A 13,759-nucleotide genomic window follows, 5' to 3' on the forward strand; every position below is an offset into this window, starting at 1 on the left:
AGATTTCTTTTGAATAGTTTATATTTTAAAAGGTGTCTGGTTTGAGGACCTGAAGAAGCCACTTGGGAGCATCAATTCAAAAAATCCTGTGACTTTCATGTAGACTTTTGTAGAAAAAGTGTTATTTTGCTAGTAAAGCTATGTAAATTTTTCTACAAAAAATCAGCTCACTAAAGGCTGGGAAATATATTATCATCATATGGATACTGTGATCTAAGACGAGGTATCATAACATCATACATGTTGTCTCTTCCTGTTTTTAATGGCTGCTTTACAATAAAGTGATGTAATAAAAACTTAGCAGACTGTTTTAGCTGTTCTGTTATTTGCCTTTTGCAACTAAGTCATTTTTTTCACATTACTCATGGAGGATTCCAACACATTTTCATGGCCAAATTTTCAAAACTTTTCCATGACTTTTCAGGGACCCATACTATTGTTTTTTCTTGCCCTACCTCCACATAATTGTAATTTTAGCCAGAGGGCATTTATGGAGGGAGAGACAGAACAAGACGTATGTGAGGGCGAACAAAATTCACACTCTAAAGCATATTAGAGCTACGTTACATATAGAAAAAACATTTGCTGTTATGTTATGTTATGTTATTTGATGAAGGGTTATCCAAGGAAGATTACTGTAAAAGTTTAGTACACAACAAAATTTCAGGACATTTCTAAAAATTTCAATGGTTTTTACCAATTCTATGACCTTTCCAGGCCTTGAAAATGTGACTGTGAAATCCCAGGGCTTTTCCATTTACATGGCCATGGGATTATTTTAAAAGAAATTTCATTGTGAAAATATTTTGAGAGAGCACCAATAGTCAGCTCTACAATATTGTCACAATATCGACATGGAGGTATTTGGGTCATTGAGGGAAATATTGAGAGATATTTGATTTTCTCTGTATCGCCCAGCCAGAGCTTAAACTTGTTTTGGTTCTTTTTGTTTGATGTGAATATGCAGACTGATGTTTTGCTCTTGCTGAGGTCGGGGAGTTCACGCAGGAGACACCAGCAGCAGCAGCGTCTCCTGTCTCAGCCTGGGAACAGCCTGCCCTGCAAAGCAGCTAAGCAGCAGACCTCCACCAGGGATGTATCATGACCAAAACACAACAGAAATTATACAGCGCTTCATAATTATACAGATGAAGCTAATTATACAGACAAGAGGGAAGAATGCCTGGGAGTTGTTGTAGCAAAATGCAAAGCTAGCGGGCTCTGGGATTTTGGGCTTCCTGGCCGGCTGATCCGGCGGGGCTTACCTTCTGCACATCTGAAGGCACCCTCGACAGGAAATCAAGCACTTCATTGTTGTCAATGCTGTACGGGTTCCGTAATTTCTTGGTGAATTTATTGATACCTAAAACAGAAATTCACACCAACATATCATTAGCACTAGTCTCTCGTGGCTGCGCTCTTTGTTTCCACACAAACAAATACCTGCAGAGGAGACGCACGCTGCCCAACAGCTACTGCTGCGAGTATGACAGTATCTTCCATTTTCTTCTTTTACTTTCACTTTTTAGGCTGAAAGACTTGCAACATTCAATGCTATTCATTGAGTCAATAATATAAACCTTAACAACAGGACATGTTTCAAATTATACATCTTACTAAAAGCACCTAATGTGAAAGAATTAACGGGGACTCTCAGGAGATGGAAAATTTAAGAAGCAAATACTCCTGTGACCTTGCAAATTTCATGGATAATAGAAAGATGCAACCAAAAGAAAAATGAAGGAGAATTTTTATCACAACAACATATTAGAGCAGTTGGGTACGCCTCTAAAACAAAGGTTAATAAAAAACACCTCTTACCACAATAAACAGACACATCAACACCAGACAGATGACATAATAAACAGTTATGAGACTTACCCCATAATAAAACCACGTAGCGTACGGGGATGTAGTATGTAAGAAGTGTTGCAATGACAAAGACCAGGAAAGCCAGGCCGGACAGGAATGGCACCGACCAGTTGAAAGTGCTGACAAGTTAACATCACTAACATCAGTACATTTCAGAAAATTAGGCCTAACGCAGACTTATGTTTTTAACCAACAGGACAGGACAATTAAAATATTCAGTAAAACATTTCAAGAACATATTATCCTTTTCATGATGCGATTGTAAACACTTTGCTGAAATAAAAATAAATGTTTTGGACTGTAATTCATGATTAAACTTTGATTCTTACTTTTTTATCCTCTCCCCAAAACTGGCGATCTCCTCAAGCAGGTTCTGAAGGGTGATGATGATGTCTTGGACCATGTGGATTTTCTCCATCAGCCCTTTTTTTTCTGACTCCTGCAGCAGAAAAACACAACAAACAGGACACAAAGTCTTCATAGAGTTCGGGAGAGTGTGTTGAATCTTATTTTGGTATATACTGTTGGGGAAAGTACATCATTATCAGTAGCTAATTAGATTAGAATTTCAACAAAAGTGCATATTTAAAAAATAAACGCCTGCTTTGATGAATTAAATAAAAGGTTTGTGGTGGCTGAAAGAGATGGCAGCTGTAACATGTAGTGACAGACTGTCAGACATGCAGCTCATTAAATTACTCTTTCAGTACCAAATAACACTGATTAAATGCATGATTGAAAAGGAAGTAAAACAATACAAGCACAAATAAATAATTAGAAAATAAAAATTGGTAATTTTCTTGATTCATGTTAAATTGTTTTACAAAGATGTTTTGGTCTCGGTTTGTTGTTTGTATGTGTTATCATGAGGCGGTGTGTTAAAAGTAATGGTTCAACAGTTCAAAAAAAAAAAAAATAGAGTTAACTGGAAAATAAAAGGTTTAAGTTTTAATCATCAGTGATTATTTAAGTGGACCTCTTCTGAAGTAGATAAAATCTGTATGAGAAATATCTTGATTTTAGTTTGCTTTCTGCCTTTAAAATCCTCAAAATGAAAGAAAAGTTTGAGGAGTACTTTGTTGGCTCGACTACCCAGTAACAGACCTTTATGAGCTTTATCCCATCATGCATATCACATTCTCAAGGCTGCTGCTTTCATCCTTATCTAACTAAATAATAATGCCTAAGTATCTGTCAGAAAGACAACAAAACATTGAAACAGACTCATTCATCGGCCCTCTAGCATTCTGCAAAATGGGAATGTAAAGGCAGATTCTTTAAGAGCAAGTTTGAAAGTGGCCTTTTGAAGTGAAAGCTCTTCAGGACTGGACTTCACATTATGAAAGAGTCAAGGCTCTTTCTCAGGCGAGTCGAGATCCCAGGAGGGAAGGCTGGCTTTAAAGTAAACAGAGGAGAGCAGACTCTGTGCAGAGAGCCAGACTTCAGACGGAGACATGGCCACATGTCCACATCAAACACACAGAGGCTGAGGGAGGGTTAGAGGAGAGAGGAGCCGGGGTCGGTGGGGTGGTGGTTATCGGGGACTGTTTACTGGCCAGAGCCGTGGTCTTTGTCACTATGTGATCTCTGTGATATATGTTTGCTTCTGTTCAGAAACACAGTGAGGGATCGCTGGCTCACTTCCATCCAGACGTTGGGGACGAGCCTGGGAAAAGAGCTGCAGAGCAGATCAAACCTGAGATATTCCAAATGCACAGTGACTTATCACCACATGTAGGACAATTTACATCCACCTCAGTCAAATATATATCAAACCTCCTCACTGCCATAAACCACTTTAGCCATTTTAGGGGTCACATTCCCACTGAAACCAGTATGAGAACCACTTTACATCAGGCTGCTGCAGGCAATTCACAATGTCTACAATAAACTGCTGTCACTCTGGAGGAATATTTCATTGCCTAAAAGCATTGTAACACTTCCAATGCCAACTTCCAAAATGAGCTTTGAAAGAGCATGTCTAAGTGCTGTCATTAGTTCCATATTGATGGTATTATATGGTGTGTTAAGCTCAGGGACTTTCCCAAATGCAGCACAACCTTTTTCCCCGCCCCTCTATTACCATATGAATGAGTTGTGACATGTGGAAACGGGTTGGTGAGGTCTTCATTAAGCCCAAATGTCTTTCGGTAAATTTGCAAAAAAAAAAAAAGAAAAAAAAGCAACTTTTGGTTGGCAAGAATAAAACACATCAGAAGATTTAGTGCTGAATAAAGAGCTTAACGGCATAAAATGATAGATCACAGACAGATACCTTTGTCAACATGTACAAAGAAAGCTTTTCTGTTCATCGGCATATAGAAATACAGACCCTTAGTCAACAAAGAACTACAAACAAAAACCACAGGTACGCACCTTCTCATCATCCTCCTCCTCATCCGCCAAATCCATATTGTCCTGAAATAAAACAGAAATTGTATTATAGAGTTAAGATTTTCTATAATCTTAACTTTGTCTCATTGTGACACTGGGACTCTGTATTAACTCCATTGTGCGTATGGAGTCGTCATTTGACAAAGTGCAGGCATCAGCCGTGACCCTGAGGTCAGCCTCCAAAAACACTCAGCACTGCAGGACAGCTGACTGACAGGACATGTTGGCCTTGTCTCACCTTTAGTTGCCTTAGTCTGTTGTGTTTGTTGCGAACAACTCAAACCTTTTTAGCAGATTGGGTTAAAGTGGCATTAATCAATATTTTTGTATGAACAGTCGATCACATGATTACTTATATATGAAAAGAGTTGCAAAGTGACAAATCCGAGAAATGTTACCCGACTCAGTAGTTTCCCTCAAATCTACTGAGCATCTTTCAGCTCTTGTTCATTCTCCGAACATCGCTGCAATATGTAAATAACAACCACATTAAAGGATCTGAAAACCCTTTTTTCTTAATCTGATTGTGACGATGAGTAATGGGATCCTACATGAACACACAATTTTCAAAACGTTCAAATCGTTTTGTTTTAGTCATATGAGAGATTGTGCTATTAATTTGTCTGACTTGGTTTAAAATTAATTAATGTGACATCACATATTTTCTATCCACCAATCAGGATCGAGCAACATTTGTATAAAGATTGAATGACACTTGAGCGATTGTTAGCTAAACTGCTTCTTTAGGACTGTTTAAATTTAACTCTGACTTTTGAATTATTAGGGTTATTAAAGGAATCCGTCACCCAAAAAATGATCATTTGTAATCAGTCAATTACTCACACTTTATACATTTTTTTATACATTTGACACTATGAATGTCCATTTGAATTACGCAGAATTTCTCAGTGGCTCCACGGTGAACAAAGAATCCAAAAACTGACAAAAATGTTGATAAATTAATATAAATGGAGTACAACAGTTAACAACAGTAATCTTTTGACTAAACTCACACAAGCTGTATAATTCAACTCTCATGTATCCAGTCTTAAGCACAGTACTTCACAAACACATGCAATTTCACGAAAACAGTCATTTAGTCATTTAGTTTTTAGCAAAAATGCATATGTTTGGGAAGTACTGAGCATACAGATAGATAAATGAAGAGTTGGATTATACTGCATGAGTTGTGTGATAATTTGTAAATGGATGTTTTGATGTAGTTTTGCTGTTTTTAAATCACAGCCCCCATTTACCTCAACTCATCAAAAATATCTGCCGTTTTTGGATTCTTTTTTCATCATGGAAGCATAAAGAAAAACAAAGTTTTCTTCCCTATTCAACGTAACATAAGGTAAGTACCTGATATACAAATGATCATTTCATTGAGAAATATTCCTTTAATATTTACTCACACCTATTCTTCCATTACCTTTCAAGCGTGTAAAATGATTTCAGTGTCACATGATGGATATACTTGTTATTGTAAATGGTTAAGTGCAATATTCTGTAGTAATGCCAATAAAGTCTCTTTTATCTGTGCTGACGAGTCAATTAATCGATCAGTGGATCGGCAAAATTATCTACCAACTATTCTGATATATTCATTGCTAAGCTTATTTATAATTGATTTAAATCTATGTGTTTTGGGCTCCTGGCTCAATAGAAATAAACAAAATTTAAAAAACAATTAAGAGGACATCACCTTTGGTTGTGGGAGCTAGTGATTGGCTATTTTTTTTAATAATATTTGCACTTTCAAACACTAAAACATAATTAAATAAGGGGAAATGATTAGCTGTTAAATTGATAGTGAAAATAATGGTTGCAGCCCAACATGGTTATTAATCACCACATATTTTACTCCTTGTAAAATATAATAAAGCACATTGTTGTCTGAACAGTGCTCTGTTTATGTCATTTACTGTAACTTATAGTCTGTGTGGAAACGTAGAGAGTAACGGTCTAATTCGACCAGTCACAACGAGAAGAGGCCAACAGACCAATAACAGGAGAAGAGGAAGGAGTCAGGAAAATGACTAGAAGCCGACTGAAAAAAAGAAAGCAGTGTTAGCAAGGGACAAGCACTGCAAATTAGCTTAGGCTGTAATAATACGTTGCATTAGTCTATTCAGTCAATTTTTTATGCTTATGTATTATGTGTGATTTTATTATTATGTAGCTAGGTGCAGCTGGTTGCTATGGAAACAAACCAGATTTGAATTAAGAGAACAAAATGTAGTTGAGGGAGCTCTAGTTGCACAAAATTAAAGAAAAAAAAAAGAGTGAACAGGAGCCAGCAGGTCAGTTGGCTGAAAGAAAAGAAGGCTGACGGAGCCGCTCTGGACTCACCAAGTCATGACTGACTCGCCCGGACCGGATCTGGAGGTAGTTCCAGGAGATGAGCAGGACCAGGGAGAAGGGCAGCATGTAAAACTCCCAATACCAAACTGTCACCATAAACACCTGCAGACAGAGGGGGCACGGGGGTCAGATATCAGTTAGGTCAGAAGGGGGTCAGAGTATGAAACAAACTGCTCTTCATTAAGTCACATCTAAAGACATTTTCAATAGACCCTGATTCCCTGCTAGCTAAAGGTTGATCCAATCTGCTATTGATTTAATTAGCTGTGGTCAAGTGGATGAAGGCTACCCCACCACTATCAAAGCCTCGCTCCCTCCGTACGGTTATTCTGCATACGCTGTGCGGGACGACCACTCGGCTCAGCTGGATTTGACTCTCCCTCCACCCCCTGTATACGCATTGACATTAACCACATAAGTCTAATTGATCTGCCTCTCTCATCTTATGTACATTAAAGCCGACCACGCGATTCACTGCAGCTGCGGGGTGCCTGTGTGTGAATATGTCATTAGTATCTATAATGGCACGTGTGATGGACATTCCACCTGTGCGTGGCTCAGGTAAAAAGGATAAAGAGGATGAAGAAATATGGCCTGTGATGTCTCGATTGCACGGCTAAATGGAACGATAAAATAATCCTGTCAGGGAGGCAACGGCAGCCAAGATGGCAGCAAGCCACAAGGCGTGGGGAAGGGTTTACAGGTTTTTATACGCTAATAAAAATAGAAGCGAACATCTGGTAAAGACATCACTCTCCTCTGAGGCACCAACTGACATAAAAGATGGCAGATCAACCCCCCCCCCCCCGCACATACACACCACCTCCATCAGCTTTAATGTGCAAAAAGCCAAGCATGCTCTTGTCTGTGTTATCACAAGCCAAAACAGGGCCTGGGAGAGGAGATGAAACCAGTTCCTCACTGAAAGGGTTATGTTTTATTAGAGCCGACTTTGTAATGACTGGAAGAGCCGGGACGGGGGGGAGAGCCAAGTCACGCTTTGGTGGAAATGTATACCCGACCCATAAAGATTGTGATAATTGCAGCCCATTTCAGCTTGAGAGGCATTACATAGTCTTCGACAGCAAAAAGGGCTCTGGAAATACGATCCGGATCAGAGGAGAAAAAGAAAAAAGAAAAAAAAAAAAAAGAAAGGCTACCTAATGTTAGGAGAGCTACTGAACTGGAGAGTAGCACATTTTCGGAATGCAGCAGGATTTCCACACTAATGCTCGGGGAAGGGTTTGCATGGCACAGCGGTAATCCAGATATCACTGACATCATTGACAACATTCGCGTTTTACATAGTGGGACTGTGTAACTTTTGCTCAGCCGCAGCTACTGATTATTATGGATAATTATGGGATAATGCTAAAAGTGGAGTCATAAAGTCAGAGAACCCTAATATCTACCCAAGTTTATGAACATTAGCCACCATAAGCTTCTGGACATACCAGATCAAGTAAGGCTGAGTGTATTGAATTGAGCAATGGTGCTTTTAATTAAGGTTGCGCCCCCCCAATATTTGAAAAAGGAATCAAGAGTCATCAAACACTTCCAAAAGCTAATTTTCTCCCCTCAATCTTCAGGGTTCAGCCAACTCCAAAACACACTGAATGGCTGCTGAACTCCTGCAACATGATGGTGTTCATGTCATCCAGCAACAGCAAACACAACAATCTACGTTTTGGCTCTGCACACTCACAGGTCGACTACCATGGATGGATTACTGTATGGGCCTACTGGGCTTAGGCTCAGGGGCCCAAAGTGTCAGAGCCCCCCTGGCCTTCACCTGCAAAATGTCGCTAAAATTGACACATACCAACCTGGAAATGACTTAAAAACATTACAAGCAGATGCTAAACAACCACAAAGAGACCCAAAAAGACTACAGGGAGACAAAAAAATGACCCAAAAAAGACAAATGACCTAAAAGAGACTCGAAATAACTACAAAAGGGGCAAAACAACTATATAGAGACAAAAATTATTACAAAGAGACATAAAACAACCATAAAAAGACATAAAATGGCAAACAAAAATCTCCATAAAAAATTACTTTAAGGAGACCAGGGCTGTACTTGACTAAGACTTATGACAGTTGAATCGGATTTGGCGGTTTTATATGAATATACAACAATTTGTTTTGTTCTCCAAACAAAGTTTTAATTTTTGTTCATTTAGTGCACTAACCTTGGGTTGTAAATGTAACACTTTTTTTTTTAAAGCCAGAGACTGTATCTATTAACTTGCCGTGAGCTGTAAATTCATCACTTCTAAGCAGAAGGTCTATCCTTGCTTCTCCTCTGTGCCGCTGCCTGCATTTTCACAGTTTTCTGTACCATAGAGTAACATGAAAATCAAGAGCACTATGCAGAAAAATCAAGGGACCAAAATAGCCACAGAATTACACTGCACCGAATAAAAAAAAGATTGCTCGACTTGAAGCAGTCTCAGTCCACTGAGAGTCTCCGACTGATGATTCCAATTTATTACTTTCAACGGGCAGCACTAAAAGACACACAAAGGGTCTACAGAGACACAACTAAAAAAAAAAAAAAAAAAAAGACACAACAAGACTGAAGAGACACAAAATGAACAAAACAGGCACAATCACCATAAAGTCTATGTGTGTTTCCAGTCCTAAGAGGTGGTGAGGCCTTTTACATGTCTGTGCCCAAGGGCCCATTGGCTCATAATCTGCCCATGTCTACTACATGGAAAAAACTCTGATTATGCACATGTTGAATATAAAGCAGTGTGTTAGTGTTGCTGATGATGGTCAGATGTTTTTCTGTGTAACAGGTTGATAGATGATCTGAGTCACTTTTCTCTTGAAAACTTGGTCTGTAGTTGATTTCTATCATTGTAAACCAGGTTATAAAACACTCAAACACTGTCTGCTGTGCACAGATCTTTCTATGAGTGCTGCACATCCAACATGTAGTTGCAAGTTAAAGAGTTAATACTTAAAATATGGAGAAATACCTAGTGTTTGCTGTTTTTACAGCACGCCCTCATATACAGACAGTGTGTCAGGTGGTGTGTGTGCATTGGGATACAAATAAGAGCTAATACATACAGAACCTCATCTAACATATCAGCAACATTGGCAATTAGTTCTTTTTCTTAATGTGCTAATGGCTGTCCATACCTGAACCTAAAGGATTATAAATGTTGCTTGCTGTTAAGGTGATGAATGAAACTAGGATTTGCACGTCGGTCTATGATACAGGATGATGCTCCTGATACTTTGCTGCAGCTCTTTGCACAATAGGTCCATCTCGTTTCATGGACACTTGTATGTTGTGTATGTTGTATACTGTATATTGTATAGACTTGTATGATATGGGATGTACATTTCTGTATTGTTATTGCCAAGATGTATAATTTTATGGTATTTTATTTTGTATTTGTATTTCAATGCAGTTTTCTTTATGAAGCCCAATATCAAAAAACACAATTAACTTCAGAAGGCTTTAGAGCGTACGACATCCCTCTGTCCTTGGACCCTCACATTGAACCCCCCCCAAAATAAAAAAATGAAAGCCATAAAAAAGAAAAATTAAACGGTAACTCTCACCACCTTTTACAAAACAAAGTAATGCGGGGCTACAGTGCGTGATCTATTAGAGTTCGACAAGTAGAGACATCCACACAGCCAGGACTGAGGCTCCTCAGTGAGATAACCCATAATGTACATATGAATACCCATGTACCCATAATACATTCACAGTAAACTGCGCTGACTAAAGCAGGACGTGTCTGACAATGGGCAGATGTTGCAGGTAGTTTGTCACTCTGTCATGCAGAGTAGAGCTTTGATTTCGTTACTCTCATGTGGAGGTATTAAACAGGCATTTATTTCTCCTCAGTGAGGCTTGAAATGGCAGGGAGCGTTAGTGTGAAAGCACGAGTACAGATGGTACTGTCTTTCAAACACAGAGATACAGTGGGAGGATGAGTGTGTACGTTGTACACTTGTTCATGCTTGTATGATCTGAGAGTGATCTGTCAGGCAGAACAAAATTATTGCTAACATTTAACTCTATATACGAGAGGGGGGTATTATTAAGCAGTGTCTGTTGCATTGTGAGTACCTGTGCATCAACTATGGTGTTAATATTTTCATTGCAAGCACTTTCTGGTTACAGCACATCGACCTTTGAACCCATCCTGGACGACACAGTTCTAGACGTCCAAGTGATCCTCAATTGCAAAACTAAATGCACGACTCAAAGCTAAAGAGTGGCTTCTGTTCAGATAACAGCTCTGTGCTGCAGCTCACATTTTTCACAGCAAATTGAACAAACTGTACTATTGGCCAGCGTACAGTATCTCTTCACAAGTCTCATGAAAAAGTCTTTAGATGCTGAGCAAAACTTTAGTGCCATCTACAGGGCGTCGGACGAAAAAACAAAAAGAACTTTCCGTGACCTTGATTGCCTGCATAGTTAATGCACAACGTGCTGTATGCAATTTCAATCGAGCAAAATCTGGGAGAGAATAATGTCAACAAGATCAGCACCCACTCCACTCTGCAGTTTAAAGACACGGGCGGAGAGGCTTCTCCCGTGTTTCTGTCTTCACACTTGCTTAACACTTGTACTCAACAATGGCAGGATGGAGAATAAGCCTTATCTCTGAAGAGCCTTTTAATTGGACTTCTGTCTGCATAATGGGGTCTAAATCAAACCAAGCAGAGATTGGACAGAGGGTTAATGAGTTGTCAGGGAAGTAGAACAAAAATAGACTCTATCTGGACTCCACTGGGACTCTACTCTCTCCAGCTGAGGCTTAACTCTGCATCCACAAGACACACAGCGCTAAGAGAGTCCACTCCAACACAGAGACGGGGGCCAAGCCTGCGTTTCTGCTGAGCCCAACACCGCATTGATTAAGCATCTCGCTGGGAGAGTTCAAGTAGGGGATAGCCAGACTGCGGTTGTCTTCCGCAGCTTGGAGGGAAAACAGAGGGAAATGCAGATAGTGTGTTGATAAGCAGTTAAAGCAATTCACCAGGAAGGCTAGCAGGCTCCTCTGAACGCTCTCCCACTGGAAGCAGCTTTTGATGTACTGCAGAGTCGACACGATAGCCCTGTACAGTGTCTGTACACGCATCACGTTCCTGGCCAGAACCTGAAAGATACAGATTATAAGCATGCAAAACATATAAATATTACAGTAGTTATGTTGGAAATATGGATTAGAGAGCTCCTAATGATGTTTTCATTGAGTAAAGGTTTAATTTTGTGAGAAGTTTATTTGAACTATTTTGAAACTGTAAACATCCAGTCAGCCTGTGTGACAGTCAGAGTAGCTGGTAGGTTCATGCATGAGCCACTGTGGTCAGGGGACAAACAACACTAAGTTAAAAGCTAATATACATCTGAAGCATGTGCAGTGATTCCCAACATTTTTTCCTTCAGGGACTTCTTTACTATTGTTAAGTAAACTGATGACATATTTTAGAGATGTTTCATATTATATTAAATTCATAACAATAACAGTAGAGAACAACTGATAAACTGTACAATTAACCCAAGTGCCTAACTGCAGGGAGTTTGTGTTAAATTAGCAATTATGATGGATTTGGAGCAGATTATTTCCTGTTAATATTGCATCAGAGATGAGTTTTCCTAATATTTGTTGAAACTTTTTATAAGATTCTATACACCCACAATCATACATTCTTTAAAGGCTGCTTTTTTGAGAAATTTATTTTGCTTGACCATCTTTTTCTCCGACAGGATGAGGATGTTTATCAGAGAGTAAAGGCTTTGTGAATATATCACGTGTTCAGGTCAAGTGCGCTTACAGGGCGAGCAGGTGGAGAAGTGGACGGGTCACAAAAACAACTGACTTGCATGCGGGTTTCCGGAGTTCACTTCCTTTGTGGATTTGTGTTTTTTTGTTTTTTTCTGCACCTTACCATGTGCCTCTTTTGCCTAAATCTAACCGCATCTGACTTTGTTGCCGAATCCCAACTCTCATGACAGTCCAAAATAAAAAACCCCAAAGCCATACAAATAATATCAAAATTGGCCAAGCAGTTTTTAAAGTACTGTCAGTATATGTGATTATGCAAATTTATGCAAAAAAGCTAATTGTTCAACATATGCAAGCTAGCATCTGGCAGTTTCTTACTGTTAGGGACCCAAACTATACAGTTATAACATAAAACTACTTTTACTAAACGTTTCTTAGGTTCACAATAGGGCTCTATAGGCTGGAAAATAGACTATGCTGCAGTCCAGCCAAAAGTGGCAGGATTCTGACCTGATTTTGTCAAACAAGATTTTCGACGTTAAATCTGAAGAAAAAACCTGCCAATTACCGCCCGAGTCCTCAGTGTGTAAGCCAATTTCGGCGTTAGTGAGCAATGTATTGTCTAACAACAATGAGTCTTTGTGGGAAGTACAGACAGTCAGGCACCCTGTCCTGCACACTGTATATCAAACTAATGTAGCAGAACAGTGGACAAGAACTCAGTCACAGTTGGGGTCAATTAAAGCTCAATTCAACTAATTCAGGCGAAGGAAAGTCTCTGCTTCTGCGAGCGCTGGCTTTCAGAGAAAACTAAAATGTTCAACATGTTTTGTTCATAAAGAGCTAATTGATCATAAACATGCAACATTTGCACATGTTTTAAACCCCACTTTTTTTATTTGAATTATTCAAACATCACAAGAATGTTGTCAAAAGTGCAGTGACCTCTGACCTTTGCCCTCTTTACTGCTGGTTGCTTCTAACGTTTATTGCTATGGACTTTAGGGGTTCGGCCAATCATTTCCATGACTGATTAATCTTTCCATAACTTTTCCTGAAGAGATAGTTCATTGTTTGGTACATAAAATGGCAAAATTATTTTTAAAATTTGCAACTTTTCAGAATTTTCCTAAAGGTACAGTTTTGTGGGATTATTGCAGAAATTAAATGTAATATATATTAAGAATTGTTGTTGTGTTTTTGTTGCCTCAGAACGAGCAATTCATCTCTATATAGGGAACAGGTCTTTGTTTATGGAGATCTGTCATGTTGCACTGCCAATCATCTACAGAAGCCTACAATGGACGAACAAACGGCTCCAGGTAGGGCCATTCACATTCACTACAGTGTTCATAGTTAGA

At 39.1% G+C, this 13,759-nt stretch overlaps 1 protein-coding gene across 3 annotated transcripts in view; it reads right to left on the reverse strand.

The window, feature by feature from the left end:
* LOC121941378 (multiple C2 and transmembrane domain-containing protein 2-like) overlaps positions 1 to 13,759 on the reverse strand; it is a 51,380-nt gene that overhangs the window by 1,365 nt on the left and 36,256 nt on the right. For 2 of the 3 annotated variants that reach the window (XM_042484178.1, XM_042484169.1), the window contains 6 exons: positions 11,649 to 11,768; positions 6,619 to 6,732; positions 4,249 to 4,290; positions 2,202 to 2,311; positions 1,882 to 1,991; positions 1,266 to 1,363 (listed from right to left, as the gene is read on the reverse strand). In XM_042484178.1, the coding sequence (XP_042340112.1) occupies positions 1,266 to 1,363; positions 1,882 to 1,991; positions 2,202 to 2,311; positions 4,249 to 4,290; positions 6,619 to 6,732; positions 11,649 to 11,768 (594 nt within the window). Of the gene's footprint in view, positions 1 to 1,265; positions 1,364 to 1,881; positions 1,992 to 2,201; positions 2,312 to 2,345; positions 3,551 to 4,248; positions 4,291 to 6,618; positions 6,733 to 11,648; positions 11,769 to 13,759 lie in introns of those variants that run through there. The other variant, XM_042484185.1, reaches the window with a different exon arrangement.

The sequence above is a fragment of the Plectropomus leopardus genome, chromosome 1 (assembly GCF_008729295.1).
Source record: "Plectropomus leopardus isolate mb chromosome 1, YSFRI_Pleo_2.0, whole genome shotgun sequence".
NCBI classification, from domain to species: domain Eukaryota; kingdom Metazoa; phylum Chordata; class Actinopteri; order Perciformes; family Serranidae; genus Plectropomus; species Plectropomus leopardus.